Source organism: Wolffia australiana, chromosome 14, assembly GCF_029677425.1.
Source record: "Wolffia australiana isolate 7733 chromosome 14, ASM2967742v1".
In the NCBI taxonomy this organism is placed as follows: Eukaryota; Viridiplantae; Streptophyta; class Magnoliopsida; order Alismatales; family Araceae; genus Wolffia; species Wolffia australiana.
In genome coordinates, this window is record NC_135848.1 from 14,168,656 (window position 1) to 14,187,344 (window position 18,689).

The window sequence follows — 18,689 nt, forward strand, 5'->3', positions numbered from 1 at the left end:
AGTGTGGTGGATGTGTGTGTCATTGGGTCTACCAAAACAAAAGGGATTGTTCCATCCTAAAATGCAAACGCAAGTGAATGCTGAACAAAATGAATCTCACATTCCCATTGAGGAGATCGTCTCTGTGCTTTTGCTTAGAAAAAAATGTGCCTGACCTTCTTTATCCATGACTCCGCTCCCGCTCACATGCGCCTTCGCTCCATCACTTGTGCTCCGCTCCCTCTCACATGCGCCTTCGCTCCATCACTTGTACTCTGCTCCCGCTCACTCGCGCCTCTATTCAATCAAATATTTTTCTTGTAAATTATATGCTTTAACAAATCATGAGTGGAGTGGTTCAGCATCTTCACTCTTTTTGTAAGAGCCAACCAGAACAATCGATTCTTAAAGTTGGGTTATTCCTATGCCCTTAATAAACTGAAACAACTCACTCCAAACCCAACAAAGCACCCCCCCGCGTCTAAAGCTCCTAGAGAAAGCACCTAGACACCAGATAGTCTTGAAAGCACCTGCAAGAAGGTGTCGTCTACCCATTCCATCCATCATATCAGTCGAGTCGATCCGATTCGTTCTTATCTATAGATAATGCAAGAGAGAACTTCTGACCTCGCGGAGGGAGAGAGATTCTAACCCCCCGTATTCCTATCAATACTTTGGTTTTCAAGACCGACTCTTTCAACCACTCAGACATCCATCCCTTCGCGCTTCGCCCGTCCTATCTATCTGCGCGCCGGCAGGTAGGGGCAACTCTATGTGATTCGCTACGCTTGCGTACTCCCCACCCCACTTATGTTAAAACATAACCTGCCGGTTAGCGACTTCGGTAGTACGAATTGCAACGCTTTGCTTATTTCTATATGATAATATGCACCGTCCATCGGTTGCTGCGCTCCCTGCAATAACAAGAGAGTGAAGAACGAATGATCCTCCAAGATGGAATCCAACTCAAGCGAGTGAGTGAAAGGTTCTTATTTCTCAGAATGAAATAAACGCTAATTCTCTTTATCTCAAAGAAAAAAGATATATCTCTTTTACTAAGGTTCTGTTAAGGAATTAATAGTTTAGTTCAGATTTTTCTAGTAAAAAAAAGGGAGGGGACTCTTTATTTCATAACCTGATCGAAGCATATCCAATGGTCATTGGTTCTGCAAGAACTTATGTCTTTACTTCTGGAAGAATGTTTATTCACTTTGCCCCTTCGCTCGCGTTGTCACTTCTGCTCATAAATCGCTCCTAAGCGCCTAAGGCGCGAGTTTAGGAGCGGGGATTTTATTCAGAAGTCAAGTGTTAGAAGGTTCTGAGGCGCGAAAGCAGGAGCGACGAAGGTGCGAGTTTACGAGCGGGTTACAAAGTCAATGAAGATGAATGTTACGAAGTCAATTCTGATTTAGATTCATCATAAGAAGGTGATGCTAATCAACATTATCCAGCGGATAAACAATGAAATGTTCTGTAAAGAATGATTTTTTTTCATTCCCGAGGAATCTTACCAGGTTATCTGAAGGATAATGGTCCGGAACAATAGTATTATAGGAGTGGATACACTACTCACTTTAAATACAAGAAGCCGAGTAGGTGAAGTGGAGAGAAAAAAAGTATTGAACTAATCTTTCTGGGGATATCCATTTTCGTGGAGATATCCATTTTCCTGGAGAGACAGATAAGATATCCGCGACATCGGCATCTTGATACCACAGGGAATGGGAAAAATTCATTCTAAGGTTCTGAGGTTATCCAACATTATGAAGTTAAAGAAGAAGTCAAATAAATAAAATAAAATTTTCTCTATGTCATTATTTTTCCACAGGATCTTTTGCGTATATATATAGTATGCCTATTTTTGTATATAGAGTATTCCTATTTTTTCTGGTTCTAGGACCAGTAGGTGGCTCTAGGGATCGACTCGGTTCTCTCAAATTGTTTATCATAATTAAAAAAAGTCACGAAGAAGTTTTATTTATAGCAATAGTAATTAGTAATTACCTTTTTTCAAGATCTACTCACTTGGTAATATAGATTTTTTCACTCAAAAATTGACAACTCATGTTTATATATAAAGTGATATCCCCACGGAAAATGCTTACGAAAGGATCGCTTGGGTTTATGAAAGGGTTGCTTGGATTTCTCGCTCCGCACCCGCTCATAAACTCGCGCCTTTACTTTGTAACTCTTCATTAAGCCGAGTTTTCTTTCTTATTTCTTTTATATATATATTATAGAATATTATGATTTCTAAAACTGCGCGTTACCTTGGATTGAAAGAATTTCCCACACGCTCTGTTCGAACCATTTATTTCTGATAAATTAGAACCTTTCATTGTACTCTTGTTATAATAGCAAAACATGTGTTAAATTATTATAGACTGGTCGTGTCGATTCTTTTGAGCTGGAAATACCCAGAAATTCCTTCACTATTTCGGACACAACTGGTACATTCCACACTTTGACTCCGCCATCTTACCATTGGCCATTGACCTCCTTTGCTTTGGATTTTGGATCGACCCCACTCTTATATTTTCGACCCGAACCGAAGAGGTTCTGCAGGAAATAAAAAAAAGAGAAAGGCACGAGTTTACGAGCGGGAGCGAAAGGATAAACACGAATAATTATAAAATAAGAAATAATTAACTAATACAACTTTTCTAACTAGCGTTTTTGGTCTAATCATAGTACTTTATGTATTTTATATTATTAATTTTTTGTTTCTTTGACCCAATTTTATATTTATATTCTACCAAATAAATTCGATCTTAGACCCTGGGGCCCTTATACTCTTTATCATTTTTCCTATCCTAAACAACTGAAAAGAAGGGGGGGGGGTGGGGGAAATTACTCACATAGAATTCTTTGTATCTCTTCATTTCTTCTTCCATATCAATAACAATAAATAGAATTTAAAAATGTTTGACCTGAAATTCCGATGGCGCGAGAGCGGGAGCGACGAAGGTTCTGCAAGAAAAACCTGATAAAAATCCAAACCTTAGAATAATCAGCAGAAGCAGGGAATGTTATTATATAACATAACCTGTGTTTCCTTCTTTATTGTAATACATGTATGATTAGATGCTGGAACTGAATAAAGGATCCCTTGCAACATTTATAATATAACTAAAATGTCTATGTACCACTAGTAGATGGGATTTTGCTTGCCCCTAAAAAAAAGACCCCACCAGAACCAAATCATTATTTATTTTTGATCATATCAAGTATATAGTTTATAGTATATTCAACAAAAAAGCCAAAATGGCAATCTTCTTCAATGGAAGAAATAACGATGTGGAAAACAAGAAAGGAATCTCTACAATGACACTGTAAAAAGGGGAATGTAGCGCTGCTTGGTAGCGCATTTTGTTTGGGTAAAAATGCAGGAGCAGGAGCTCGTAAACACACAACTACCAACGGTTCATTGGTGCGGCAGAAGAATGTTCCCACAAGTGGGGTGCAAGATCAAGTAATTTAGGCAATGAGATCCAACATGCATCTGATATTGATCTGTTAGCCCATTTCACAAAAAACCTATGTTGACCACCTTCTGGAGTAGACATAAGTTGGTCAGTGATAATATAATCAATTTGCTCTTTCTCACTTAGACGGAGTTTGTGTCACTGTGAAGAAAAAGGGAAGGCTCAATCAACTAAGAATATTGGACAATCTGTTATACTCAATTAAATCAGACACATTGAATGTGGAACTCATACCCCAATCCTCCGATAGATCAATAACATATGCATTTGTCCCTAGATACTTCAAAAATTTTAAAGGTCCAACTCCTCACTAATGAAGTTTATAATATAACGTAGGCATCCTTGCTGGATTTAGCCATATCATTTCAAGATCACCCTCTTGGAATTCTTTAAAACAATGATGGGAATCTGCTAATTTCTTATGAATCTCATTTGATAAAGATAATTTCTTTTCAATCTCAAGATGTAAGGCATGACTATGTTGTATATATGATTCTGCAGAAAAGATGTTTGATCATGAATGATTTTTGGATTTATATCTATTGGTTTGCGAGGTTTAAAACCGTTTCTCAATTTCAAAAGGAGTTCATAGATTGATTTACAGAGCTGTTATATGCAAATTCAACACGAGAAAGTAAAGAATCCCAAGTACCATGATGTTCATGCAGAAGACACCGAAGAAGATTTCCAAGACTCTGATTAACAAATTCAGTTTGAGCTTCGGATTGAGGGTGAAAAGCAGATGTAAAATTTAATTTGCTGCCCATGTGATGCCACAACATCTTCCAAAAATAACTTATTAATTTAACTTCACGATCAGAAACAATGGTTTTAGGAATACCATGGAGACCGACAATTTCATCAAAAAAAATATGAGCGATGTGTGTGGCATCTGAAGTTTTGCGACATACAAGATATTTTGGTGAAAAAGGCAATCACAAGTTTACCATTGGTATTGTACATATGTTGATGGCAACCTTGTGATATGGCACTCTGGGAAGCATAAGGTGGTAGCTTACTATAGTGCTGAGTACAAGTATTGCGCCATGACTAAGACATCACAAGAGCTGGTCTGGCTCAATTCACTCCTCAAAGGCGTTGACATGTCATCTCCTGCTACATCGCCTATGATAATCAGGATGCCATCTTCATCATTGAAATCATATGTTACATGAGCTGATGGAGCACATTGAGATCGACTGTCATTACATCTCAGATAAGGTAATCTCAGGAGTATTCTCTACTTTGGATGTTAGCTCATCATCACATCAACTTGAAGCTGTCTTCACAATGAGATGTGAAGTAAGTTAGACATGTTTAACTTTTACTCTCCCAATTTCAGCGATCATAAGAATAGGCCCACCAAGCGCACTAGGCCCTTCATGGACTTATTCAACCCACATCCCTGTTATTTCTCCACTACATTCATTGTTCTATCTCTCTCTCTTCTCCTCATTTATATATAATGACATGTAATCCTCTGTCATTCTTTTCATAAACATAAAAGGTAAAACCAATCATTTTCGTTTCATCATGAATTGAACTTCAGAAAAAACCATGAAAATTATCACAGGTATTTGAAATCATCTTATTACAATTATTGGAAATATTTAAGCGTATTCAGAAATATTCAAGATCTATTAAAATAACACATTAATGTGTATATAAATATCTAAGGTTGGTAGATAAGTCAAGGTTGACCATCAAATTTCACTAGTCAGATGTTGTCTGATCAACAGAAATAATTCGTCAATGACATATCATTGCATCATATAAATATTTAGTATCAATTTGATGATTAGGCCCATTAAAGGGATGGTCAAATATTTGATGTCTTCATATACATAAATGTAATTATCCAAAGCATGTGTGAGCTGCAGAGTTTAAACCATCTATATGCGTGCTCTCTATATACCATGTTGAATGTTAACATCAAACACTAAAAAAATTAAATCAATTTTTTCTACATTGGTCTTATGAGGTCAATCAAAATATTTAAGGTAATAAAGGAAAATTTTATAACCATGAATAATATCAATCCATAAATAAAAAATGAGATTAATTAAGGATTAAGGCCTAGTGTAGTTCAGCGTATTTCAATGCAGTGCTCTCTATATGCATGTGTCATGAAATTAATAACAATACATTAGATAATTTTAAACTCATTGGATGAGGGTTAACTTGTCATTATCCACTTTGAACATTCATCAAAACACATACTTCATTGAAATGCACTGAACTGCACTAGGCTTTAATCCTTAATTAATCTCATTTTTTATTTATGGATTGATATTAATCATGGTTATAACATTTTCCTTTATTTGTCCAAATTTTAACTTAAATATTTTTGATTGACCTCATAAGACCAATGTAGAAAACATTGATGTAACTGTTTTAGTGCTTGATGCTCTTGAATCCACATGGCACTCTTCATATTACCACACAATGTTAACATTCAACATGCCCAAAGAGTCAATTAGTTCAACATTAATAGCTAGGGATAATAACCTGGAAAATTAAGATTATAATTACACGTGAATACCTGTTAACATTCAACATGCCCAAAGAGTCAATTAGTTCAACATTAATAGCTAGGGATAATAACCTGGAAAATTAAGATTATAATTACACGTGAATACCTATGTCATGGTTCTCTAAATTGATGCATTTTTCATTTCTTCCCAAATTTTACTTTTTGCATTATCCTTGTTCATGGCTCTCAGAATTATAGTGCAATGTAATTAGCTAGTTTGCGCCATATTATGAAATTTTATTTTTATGGCACTCTTCACCATGGGGCATCTGATGTTCAAAGGGGAACGCCGCAGGTCAATGATGATGTTGACATCTTGAAGAAAAAAGTGAATAGTTATAGTGATGTAGAGGATATAATTCATGGAGCTAGAGAGCTATATTCTATTTGAAATGACAAGAAATCTCCACGCTATCAACTTTAGAGTGGAAAATCTATAGTCTGACATAAATATTTGCAAATTACAATGTACATTATAATTATTAAGTTTTATACTTCATATCTTCTCAACAAATACATTAAAAAATGTTTAAAATAAAATTTTATGTCCGTGAATGTTTACCATCAACAGAAGTGTCATTGAACTTATGTGACTTTCATGTCTCAGTTCTATCCGTTCACGAAATTCAGTCAAATGATAAAAAAACCTTTAAACTAAACTATCCCCGATTCATTAGGGTTTTATTCAACACTAATCAATATTATGCTAATGGTGAAATTTTGTGGCAATGATTTAAATCGCAGATAGAACTTAAATATTCATTTAAATTAAAATATATACCATAGTAAAACATTTTATTTAATGAGACAATGGGCTTAATGAGAAAATTAGAATTATTCAATGGGGTTCATGGGCTGATCAGATTGAATCTATGGATCAATTTCTTATCAGTCTACCATATTGATTGACCAATATGATGGTTCTGCATCACCTTTGGATCAACCGATCCAATCTTCAAACAAGATTTTAATTCGATCGGATTACTTGAGCCAATCTCGAACCAGCAGATTTGATGCATTGCAGAGAGAAGATGCAGACACTGGATCGTATGGTGTAAAGGTAGATAAAGATAGAGAGATGATGATGAATAGAGAGAGAGAGAAAAGAGAGCGAGGGCATAAAGTGACATAAAGAGAAGACAAGTGCGAGATCTTACAGCAAAATCTGCCAAAAACAACAAAAAGATGTATTAATAAATATCAATTATGTGAAGAAAACATTGATAAACTTTCCCTTCTATGAATAATAATAAAAGTATTGTCAGATGTGAACGGCCGCCTCACCTTACCACTTCCTTTGCAGGTTACACATGATCGAGAAGCTGAGCACTTGCTGCAATAAGCCCATTTCTTTGGCAACCTTGACCATCCATAAGCATCATTTAACTTTTATTCATACAATTGATTGTAGAAACTTGTAGAAAAGTAAGTTTCTCACCCAGCTGTGTAACGGGTGGCTGCGTTTGCAGCCGACAACCTTGCTTTCTCTGCGCTCTCTTCGGAGAGTTTTTTTAGCACGAATCCTTCTCCTTTGCACTGAGAGCACACGCCGGACCCGCCACAGTCTTCACATGTGGCAAATGATATCTGACCACCAAAACATAGGAGTTTAATGAAATAATGCCTCGACATTAAGGAATTCACATCTTTGGGATACAGATAATTAGAGCTTACATTCTTGGTTTGGGAAGCGTCAGGAGATTTGCTGAGAAAGACGGCGGCTGCACCCACGGCCATGGCTGCTGCAATGGCTGTTACGGCTGTTTCTGGTATTGCTTTTATAACCAGGGATTCCTCTCGTTTACTTCGTGGGCATGGTCTGACGGGATAACTGATTGGATGCCAATTTTTCTCTTTGACTCGGTTAACGGAAATATCTGCAGAAAAGCAAGCCAAACCCTCATTTCACTGAAGAAAGAAAAAGAAAATAAAAATGACAAATAAATTTTTATGATAACTAAATAACATAAAGATCTCAGACTCAGCGGTTTAATTTTTTTGGTTAGTACTTTTCAGACAACAATTCATATTTTAGAGTCGACCTTCAACTTCTGGAAGGTTTTTCGGACCTTCTCCACGACTGGTTCATATTCCAATGATGAATTTCTGGCGCACTAGTGAATGATACTTACAAAACCCCTTTAAATGCAAGGGAGAATCTGTATCCAGAATCCACACTGAGTGCTTGGATAGAACATGCCTTCTATAGAATAAGGACACGGAATCTGAAAGACTCAGTTAGACTGACACAAAGGGCGTCAAGCTGGCAGAGTGGAAGTGTACAGAACCAGGCTCATGGATGGAAAAATACATAGACTGAATAAAGGGATAAGAATAGGTAACAACAGCCAATGGAACTTTATCATGTAAATACACCTATAATAAAAATCTCATCCTCTGTCACCAAAGACAAAGGGACTACATCCCAAGACATATCTTAAGGACACCCTCCAAAGAAACCTCTTTAGACCTCTCACTGGAACTCCCTCACAACTCTCTTTCTTTCATAACGCTTACTGATTAAGCCAAGAGAAATAATCAAGGTTTACCTATCTAATAAGCTGTGATCACCATGGTAGAGGCTGTTGAAGCCAGACAGAAGAAGTCACAAAGATAGCCGGACATTCTCAGCCTTGTCATTGCCGCAACGGTAGAGAGGGAGAGAGAGAAAGAAGACAGCAAGAAGAGCCAAAAGACAAGTCTATGAGCTGATACTTTAAGACATATTTGAAGTGTGTTATTGATGTGTTCTATTTTTTTATACAAGATTATCTCCAAATCTGTATAGGGAATCATCTTCCAAATGAGGGCACATTGGAGTTATTTGAGATTTTCACAGTCAAAAGAGAGCTTCTGATGGCAAGGCACTGTTCTTGTGGATAAGTTTTTCTTCCCCATCAGTATGTATATGATGAATTAAGCCCTTTGAACTCAATTAGATGAGAAACCGTATTGTTAGAAGTCAGAAGCTCATTTCCAAGTATGTCTTTCTTCTTTATTTTTCATTTTACCCTCCGTTTTTTGTTTACTTTTACATCCAACATAAATTCTATTTTTTCATGACCATACTAAAGCACTCGGATTCCAATCTTATGAAAAAACCACTTTGTACTTTGTAAAGGGATGTTGGCCCTAACTAAGAAACAAGGCATTTTTACACTCATGTCTTCTCTTCTCTTCCTCCCACCTGTTGCCCTAAAACTTCTCCATATCAGATTGGCCAGAGTTGATGGTGCATTGAGGAGCTGACGCTGCACTGTGTCAACACACCCCAACAGAATGGGATGGGTGAAAGGAAGAATCATAATCTACTGGGGGTTACTCAGGCCCTGAGGCTTCAAAGTCGTGTTCCTATTTTCTATAGGGTGAGGCCCACCCACTGGTACACATTGGAGTAATCAATGGGACACTAAAATGTAATTTTCTGGGTTATTCACTGAAATAGAAAGGACATCTGTGCTTTGATCCTCTCGAAAGCAAGTACGATGTTACTAAAGACATCAGTTTTGATGAACGAAAGTAATACTATGGACCTTCAGATGTTGAGTGCACTGGGGATGTGAGAGACAATGGGCAAGACCGCCTGCCTCATCAGGAATCCTTAGATATAGTCTTACTTAACCGCCCATATCGTAGGAATGCATCTCACACTACAATTCCCTACCTATTGAGGGGGAGAGTGGGTCTGCTGTCATGGCCACATCATTAAGCCAAGCTTCCCATGGAGAAGGGGCTGTCATGTCCAACCAGAACTCTCCTCAGACGACGTCCGGGTCCATGGCCCGTTATGGACAAGTCTATTACCAGAAGAAGTTGCACTTACACAATCCACCCTATACTCACCCCTTATCCAATTTCTGGAGGGAAATCTCACTACCCTATTCACCACCACATCTCACCACGTCACTTGTCTGTTCAAAAGTAGGGTCCATCGAGATCCCTATCGAATATCTGAGGCCGAGCAGGATCCAAATTGGGAGTCGCAATGTACACATGGATAAACGCATTGACTTTGAATGCGACATAATCACTTATCCCCTTGCCCTCTGGAAAGAAACCTGTGGGCTATCGCTGGATATTCATTGTTAAGTATCAACCGGATGGGAACACAGAGGTATGAAGGCCCCATAGTAGCCTGATATAGATGGAGGAAAACCAACAAATTCCACGCTATGTCGATCCGTGAATCGACAATGTAGCTTGATTAACCAAAATGAAACTGAAGGAATACATCAAAGTTGATGAACAAGAGCTAGAAAAAGAGACGATAAGAGATCCTGTCGGATCTCTTCCCCAACTGGCCGCTGGGAATTCCCTTCCGACTGCTCCAGCTCTCGCTCCACGATGGCTTGAGAAAATGAACAATGTCCTCTTTGCCCCTTCTCTGCGGTATTATTTATAGCCTCTTGTTTTCAATTTTCTTCTGTTGCTCCTTTTCCCGCGTATTGGTACTGCCGTCTTCTATATGCCTTACTAAAATACTTATCATAGCCTAAAGATTTACGCAACAATATGGAATTGTCTACTGGTAAACATTTTCCCCAGAAGCCAAGTCAAATACTGTTGGCATACTAATCTCCCAGGAAGCCATCGACCGTTGGGATCTTCACCAGGCGGAAGTTAAGAATTCCATTCACACGAGCATCAAGAGGAACACATATATAAATGCATACCCCACCCCATCCCCCCAATTCAAGAATGCAGAAACCATCACCTCGTAAGAAAATTTAACAAAGCCTTGTAAGGCCTAAAAAAATCACCAAGAGCCTGGGTCGGCAAACTCACCAAAACTATGAAATCCATAAATTATTTGTAAATCCAGCCTAGGTTGGTCTTAATGGAGATCATACCCTTTTTATAGAACATACTCCACAGGTCATAGACTTTTTTTTTTGAAATATCAGGTCATAGACTTATTACTCATGTATGTTGATGATATGATCCAGACATGGAATAATCAAGAAGAAAGTCAGAAGGTGGACTCTCCCAGGATTTCGAGATGAAGTGGTTGGGCTAAATACAATACTTTTGAGGCCTACTCACCAAATAGGATTGTTTTATCACAGCTGTTTGTTGGATTTATTGAAGGACACGGGTTTCTAGGCTGTACACCATCCCCTACAGTTGACTAAGACTGTAAGCTGGGCCTTGGTCAAGACAGTAACCCTGGTGACTAAGGGAGATTCTGAGACCCATGTAAACTAGTCTATTTGAATTACATAAGGCATGATATCTCCCATGCCATGGGGCTGGGCTGGTCAGTTAATTTATGCAGGATTTCAAGGAATTACATGAATGTGCGTGTTGCATAACCAAATACCTGAAGGGTACACCAGGACTCAGAATAGTTTTTAAATCTACAGGTAATAATTTTTTGAAAAGACCTACAGGTAACACTAATCTTCAAATCCCTTTACTGATGCTGATTATGTAGGTAAATATTATCGACAGAAGATCCACTTCAAGCTACTGTGCCTTCCTTTGGGGTAATATCATCTTCTGGAAAAGCAAGAAGCAGCCTGTGGTGTTGCGATCTAGTGCTGAAGCAGAGCTTCGTGCATCTGTGAATCCTTATGGATCAAACACTTGCTGGAGAAACTCAAGATATCTTGTGTGGTCGTAATCACAAAGCTCATCATGTTGATGCGTGAGAATCAGTCTGCCATCAAAATTGCTTACAATCCAGTCCAGCATGCCCAAACCAAAGCATGTGGACGTTGGCTGTCACTTCAGCACGCAGAAACTAGAGAACGGCATCAAATTTAACACACTTGTCAACTCAATGGATCAATGTGAGGATTTTCTGATGTTGAAGAAATTTGTCATCAAACTAGGAATGATAAATATTCATCCCCAGCTTGAGGGGGAAGGGGGGGTTTAGAATTTATAGCCCCCTCAATTTTTATTTATTTTTATGCCCATGGAAACAACTATTTCTTTCATGACTCTTCTAAAGCACTCGGATTCGGATCTTAAGATCCCATCCCAGTATGTACTTTATAAATGGCAGTTTTACATTTATGTCGCTTGACTTCTCTTCCTCCCGCCTGGTGCCCAAAACCTTCTCCATGTCAGATTTGCCGCAGCTGAGAGTGCATTGACCTGACAGAGATTCCATCACTTGCTGCATGGAATCCAGTTTATACACCCAAAAATGTATGAAGCTCCCTTTCTCAATGTCCAAGTATAGAATGCTAACCATAAGGTAAAGGGTTTTCATCGGAATTCTAGGCTGCATTTTTCATTCTAATTTGGTGGCGTCAAATTTGACCCACAATTGAAAGAGTCTGGTCACAACGTAAACCGGACAAGGTTTCGTCCAAAGGTCCAAACTTTACTTTTGCTAAAAGGAGAAGCTAATCACGTTATTCAAGAATTGGATAGAAGGAAATAATTTCAGGAGCTAGCTACCAAGATGCATAGCACAACGACTGGACAGTTTCCCTTTCTCTTTTCACAGAATCAATCGCTAGTCCAATGAACCTCCGATCCTTGTAATCCGAGGTACCTGATGAGATCCGCTTTTACCGTTTAACATCTTATTGACACTATGAATGAAGTTACAGACGTGACGGTTTCTGACATTTGAACTTTGTGGAAAACCTGTCCCCCCGGGCAAATCAGCCGTCTTTCCAAAATCAAGAATTCCAAGAAAGAACTACAGAATTATCTCAGCCCGTACAAAAAATCAATAGTAAAGAAACATCGGCCAAATCGACGAGTACAACTTCAAATTGAGAGACGACAAGAAGATTTTTTCCTCGCATCGAACGAAAATGATTACCACTTTGTATAGAACAGCTCGAGGCCGTCGCTGCAGAAGCAATCCTCATCGCCATATCTAATATGGCGATTCAAGCCTGCTTCCCGCGTCTTAGCTACTCTCTGTACAAAATAACGAAAAACGAAACCCCTGGCATAGGATTATAGCCAAAGGAGGTATGATGGTCCGCCATTATCATATAACTTAACGTGGTTTTACAATAGGATATCAGATACATTCTCTACCTCTATTAGGCTTGTAGATAAACGATGACGTTGACGGACGGACGACGAAATTTCGACGAAAATATCAGCAGAGTCTCTGATACTGGCCTTGTCAACGTTGACGGGACGGGACGGTTGAGAATTATTCCAGGGAGGAAAGACAATCTCGTCCAGGGCCTCAGACGTTAGACGAGACAGAACTTTGTCTGTGGAAAGGACGAAAAAACCGGCCCGTCCTCACGCAGTTGACAGGAAGATGGACAAATGTAGTAAATTTTCATCTATGACTTCTTTATTCAATGTTAAAATTTATATGAATCTCGTTATTTGAACGGATGACGGGACGTCATCCGTCCCGTTATTCGAACGGACGACGGGGATTAGGTTAGGAGTATGTTAGGAAGGGTTGTCCCGCGGGACAGTGGAACGATTCCGCGACTGTTGAGTGGGGGAGGCTGGCTCTTTGTGAGAGAGCCATGGCTGAAATATAGCTTCTTCTGACGGCAGTCCGTTCAGATCCAGATCAGGTCTCTCTCTGCTTGCTCGATCTTCGCCTCGCTCTTCAGAAAGCTTCGTGATCGATCAGATCGAGCGTTCTAGTTTGCGCTTCTGGCGGATTTGCTGGTTCTTCTCGCAGATTGTTCCAGTTCTTCGATGTTAACCGAGAATTTTCAGGATTCTGGTGCTTGAATCGTCGCTTCGTGATGTATCGCGCGTAGTGCAGAAGATGGACTCGTTGCCTTCTCAGCCGAGAAGGCTGGCATCGTCTTCGAAGGCTGAGTCTGCGAGATTTACTCACCGGGATTCAATCTCAGTAGGACGAACAAATTCCACGTCGAGTGTTGATTCTCCTTCATATTCTGGAAGTCTTGATGGTATTGGAAGCCAGAGCTTGGCGTCGATCCTCAACAATCCTCATGCTGGACGTTCCGATGCTTCGTGGTCTACTTGGTGGCCGTCTGTTCCAAGCATTGCGCCAGACCTGCCTCCGTCTATCGTTCCTAGCACTTCCATTCCTGAGGTTAATTCGGCGGAATTTCAGCCATACCTACTATCAATATCCGAATCTTATGCAAAATTTGAGGATGTTAGAAATCATAGTAGCAAAGAGGACGCGAATGGTTCAGCGATCAAAGGCCAGGGTGAAGCTCTCGTTAATTGTCTGAGGGAAGTTCCTTCGCTATTCTTTAAAGAAGATTTTGCACTGGAGGATGGTGCTACATTCAAAGCAGCCTGCCCTTTCTCCCCAATTGGCCTGGAGAATTCGGCCCTTCAGGAGAAACTGTCACATTACCTGGATGTGGTTGAACTTCATCTTGTAAAGGAGATTTCTCTTCGGTCTGATTCCTTCTTTGAGGCTCAGGGCCAGCTTCAGGGCTTGCATGGGGAGATTTTGGAGGCTTGCATGAGGATAAGGGGACTGAAGGAGACCATTAAGATATTGAATATTGATCTTGTAGATCCGGCAAGGCAGGTTCAGGAACTTAATGCAACTCGAAATAACCTTCTGGTTCTGCAACAAAAGCTCACTGTCATACTGTACGTTAGCCAGTCACTTGCGGCATTGAAACTGGTAGTGTTCTGTTTTCCATCTCCTGCTGTCTTTCACATATTTTATTTCTCATTCAGGTTTCTTCATTCACACATGGTGGTAGTTTTAGTTCATAGGCGGTGTATCGTTGATGTAAAATTGATGAGTTAAAAGTACTCTTAACATATCCTAATTGGTGCATGGATTGTTTTTTTTCTTGTCACAGCTTGTGTCATCTGCAGATTGTGCTGGTGCCCTAGACGTCATTGATGACTTGCAAAACTTGCAGGTACGTTAGGACTGCTGTCGTTGGACAAAATTTTTTCTCCTTGTGAAAGTGAGAATGCATTGGTGAAAGTCTGGAGGATTTACAATGAAAAAATTATAAAGCTGGAGTGATGAGCAATTTGCTATTTTATGATAACTTTTTGTATTTTTCCGTTTCCTTCAGCCCTGGCCTGTAACTAACACAATAAATAGTCCTTAAGAACCGAGGATGATATGAACGGTACTATATTTATAGACATTTCATCTACCCTTTCCATGGATCTCATAGCCATATTTTTTTCTCGCGCAACTTTTATCATATTTTAAAACTTTTATCATATTTTTTTCTCGCGCAACTTATAGCCATATTCCTATTCAACAATGGTTTTCTTTTATGGGCTTAAAGCTGATTTTACCTAATGCATTCTAGTACTTTTAGATGATACTTGTTCTTTCCAAGCATTTCGGTAGTCTAACCTGCCAGAGTCCAAAAGCTGCAAGTAGAAGATAGGCATGCCCATCTAATTCAAAGTCCTTCACTTCACGTCTATATGATTTGTTCCAATTTTTTAAAGTTTTAAAGTTATAAGGATTTGTGTACCACAAGGCCTTTTGTTTATACTCGTGCCTCATCTGTTAATTCAGCACCCTTTGCTCCAAATTCTGGGTGTCCAGAAAATATGGAGGATATCTGATTCAAGATTGTTACTGGATTACATGTGTTAGATGTCCCGTTTAAGCATTCATGCTCAGGAATTATGTCTATGGAGACTGGATTACAAAATAATATGAAAGAAAATAAATAGGGAATAAAATAATATGAAAGACTCTACCAACCCTGCAAAAACTTGATTCAACTTCTGCAACTAGGGTGTATAAATTTGATGCAGCTAACACACATGCTGTCATCTAAACATTGGAAACTAGGCCATGAGACCTCCAAGTGTAATATCTGCCATTCGCACTGATGTTTGTACAGAAGTCTTGATCATAAATATTGTGTCAACTATTGGTTGATCGGACTAGAGGGATAGAAGGCAGGAAAACGGGAGGAGCCTGCCATCCCGGGAGCAGGGAATAAATCCCCAGAAAATAATTTGAAATAGTTCAATATCATTCACAATCTATCTGCCTTAAAATTGGCAGATAAACTGTTGCATTTTTTCATGAAACCCCGTAAGAAAATAGGGACGTAGCAAGCTAAAAATTTGCTTGAATATTTCGTCTAATCAGTTTTCTGTCTTCTATTATAAGTTTGGTGAAGTTTGGTAAAGTTTCTCAGGAATTCCCTGTATCCTGAATAAAAAAATCTGCAGATCCACTTTCCAATTTTGTAATGACACTAAAACAATCAGAGGTTCACGAGGTCAAAGATGAAAGTAACAAAGATGAACAGCTAAAAGTGGTGAAGGTTGACACTCCCTTTGAAGTTGGTCCATCGATAATGTCCTTCCCAACTTGGATTGTTGCTTGTGATGAAGCACTTAGTAAGTGCTACTTCTTACTGGAGGATATTTAAATGATGTCTCTATCAATATTTTCTTCAATAAAATGCATATCATCCTCATGCGTTGGGTTCCATTGTTTGCGCTGGGTTATGTGCAGTCTAAATGGCAAGTTTACTGATGCAATATAATAGCATGTGGCTTTAGGAATGGACTCTTCATTCTTTCAATGTACCCCTGATCTGTGGTGCTTCTCCAATACCTCCTGTCATGGCCCAGGATTCTACCTCATCTCTAGACCTTGCCAAAACCTTTTGTATTTCTTTTTTTTTTTTTGAATAATATAGAAGATCACCCAACTTGGTGTTCCTCTGTACACACGGACGTGGAAGGGTCTAGGCCAAAAAGCATAAGCCCATCCTTCCCCCCATATCCATCACCTCATCCAGGACCAAACCAACAAAAAACCAGTCTCTCTATATCATTTATAGCCCTTTCCACCGACATTGCCACCCCCTTGAAGACGACCTCGTTGCGGTGAGACCATATCGCCCAAAGCACCGGGAATCTCAGCCCCCGCTCCTTGTCAATCCCATGCTGGCGCCGCGGCAGTGTGGCTCATAACTGCGAGCTCGACGTAACCTCTGCCAGCCCTTGGCTAGCCCATAGCGCCCGAGCAAGCCGACAATGGAAGAAAAGATGCTCGCACTCCTCTTCCTCCTCCGTACACACAAGGCATAGTGAAGATTCAGCCGGAAAAAACCTTCACCATCTCACGCGGGCCATTGTCCGCTTCCTGGCTAGCAACAATGCAAACACCCTGACCTTTAAAGGAATCTTTTGCCTCCAGATTGAGTGACATGCCCTTAAAATGATTGGGTCCTCATAGTGGTGTGGTCTCAAACTCTGGTAAACACCTCGGCTGGAGAACGAACCCGATGCCCATACCCACCCATCTGTCATCCCCTCCATTGGCCTCCAGTTGTTCAGAGTTTGCTGAAGGCTTAAAAAATCCTCCACCCGCTGACTAGATAAGATGGCCGCAAAAGTTGGACACCACACTCCATCCCAACACTCTTCTACCAAGGCATGCCGGTGACGGGCAAGGGCATATAGGCGATGGAACAGATCACGGAGTCGTCCATGCGACGACCAATTGTCCATCCAAAACTTAAAACCGGCGCCATTCCCCAATTGGGCCTGGAAAAACTCCCTGACCAATGGCCACACCTTCCTCAGCCCTCTCCAAAAAACCGACTCCCCCCTCACACTACGCATCAACTTCTCCCAATCCAAATTGGATCCGTATCTGTCCCTCACCACCTCCTTAATCAAGTCATCCTCCGGTCCCACGATCCGTCTAACCCATTTCGTCAATAGCGCCGCATTCAGTGTATTTAGGTCAGGCACCGCAAGTCCCCCCTGTTTAGTTGGCGTGCAGATGTCATTCGATGAAACCAGCGCCATGACACGTCCTTCCCCTGCATTTGCCCCCTTCCAAAAAAATCTCCGCATGATCCCGCTCAAGCGTTTCTCAACACCCACCCACCGGGATTTTAAATTACGGATAAATAAAAAGTTGGAATTGCTGATAATACCGATCGCAGCAGCACTAGTCTCCCCCCTCGCGACAAGACTCTTTGCTTCCAATCCTCCAACCGTCTCTCCACCTTCTCCACCTTCTCCACCACTGGTTGCCAGTCTGCTTGTTGTAGGCTATCAACAGATAGGGGTAGCCCCAGGTATATCATAGGCAATGAACCCACTCGCGTTTCAAGCACACTGGCACACTGGGTCTCCTCCTCCATCGATAGGCCGAAACCCACAAATTCTGATTTTCCTCTGTTGATGTGCAGTCCCGAACAATCTGTGAACACCCGCAAGAGTGCCGCCAGATTCTTGGCCTCCTCTACCGATCCCTCGATGAAGAACAGTGTATCATCGGCATACTATAACAGAGGGATGCCCAATGGCTGGCTCGGCGTCTGAAAACCTCTAATACAACCCCTTCCACATACCAAAGAAGTACTTATGGCTAGTACATCAGCTGCCAGAACAAAAAGCATCGGCGCTAGTGGACACCCTTGTCTGAGCCCTCTCTGCGGTCTGATCCACCCCCCTTCTGGGCGTCCATTTACCAACACGGCAAACGACTGAGACGTCGCGCATCGCTTCACCCATTTGATCCATTCCTCCCGGAAACCCCGCCTTCGTAGCGCTGCATATAGGAACCACCAATCCAAAGAATCATATGCCTTCGCAAAATCTACCATCTACATGAACCCCTTGGTCCCATTCTTCTTCCACGAAGCAATAATCTCCCCTGCCATGACTGCACAGTCACTAAGCTGTCTCCCCGGAACAAAAGCAGACTGAAACGGCCCAACTAAGTCCCCAAGTACCCCTTGTAATCGATTAGCCAGTACCTTTGCCACAATGAGATATATGGAGTTGGATAACGA

The 18,689-nt window shown here is 40.4% G+C and overlaps 2 protein-coding genes across 5 annotated transcripts in view; one reads left to right on the forward strand and one right to left on the reverse strand.

Moving 5' to 3' along the window:
- Positions 1 to 6,991: 6,991 nt before the first annotated feature.
- On the reverse strand, positions 6,992 to 12,921 carry LOC144712408 (uncharacterized). Of its 2 annotated transcripts, none has more exons than XM_078586664.1 (5): positions 12,782 to 12,921; positions 7,672 to 7,874; positions 7,436 to 7,584; positions 7,282 to 7,347; positions 6,992 to 7,162 (listed from the first exon to the last, which is right to left on the reverse strand). In XM_078586664.1, the coding sequence occupies exons 1-4, from the start codon at positions 12,834 to 12,836 to the stop codon at positions 7,302 to 7,304; spliced, it is 453 nt and encodes a 150-aa protein (XP_078442790.1). In that variant the 5' UTR covers positions 12,837 to 12,921; the 3' UTR covers positions 6,992 to 7,162; positions 7,282 to 7,301. The 2 variants fall into 2 exon arrangements, with proteins under 2 accessions (XP_078442790.1, XP_078442789.1); XM_078586663.1 differs by having other exon boundaries at positions 7,282 to 7,357.
- Positions 12,922 to 13,446: 525 nt separating this feature from the next.
- Positions 13,447 to 18,689, forward strand: part of VPS54 — a 45,223-nt gene continuing 39,980 nt past the window's right edge. For 2 of the 3 annotated variants that reach the window (XR_013583733.1, XM_078586298.1), the window contains exons 1-2: positions 13,447 to 14,557; positions 14,742 to 14,804. Coding sequence is in view for 2 of the 3 variants with exons in the window: in XM_078586298.1 (XP_078442424.1) it covers positions 13,712 to 14,557; positions 14,742 to 14,804 (909 nt within the window). In the remaining variant the exon portion in view is untranslated. The remainder of the gene's footprint in view (positions 14,558 to 14,741; positions 14,805 to 18,689) is intronic. The other variant, XM_078586297.1, reaches the window with a different exon arrangement.

Bases quoted from the DNA above. Each gene is read 5' to 3' on its own strand.
- LOC144712408 (XM_078586663.1), bottom strand. From the start codon at position 12,836: ATGGCGATGAGGATTGCTTCTGCAGCGACGGCCTCGAGCTGTTCTATA. The intron at 7,875-12,781 runs GTAATCATTTTC...GCTTTTCTGCAG, and splicing joins GAGCTGTTCTATACAAAGTG to ATATTTCCGTTAACCGAGTC. The intron at 7,358-7,435 runs GTGAGAAACTTA...TGGATGGTCAAG, and splicing joins GCCACCCGTTACACAGCTGG to GTTGCCAAAGAAATGGGCTT.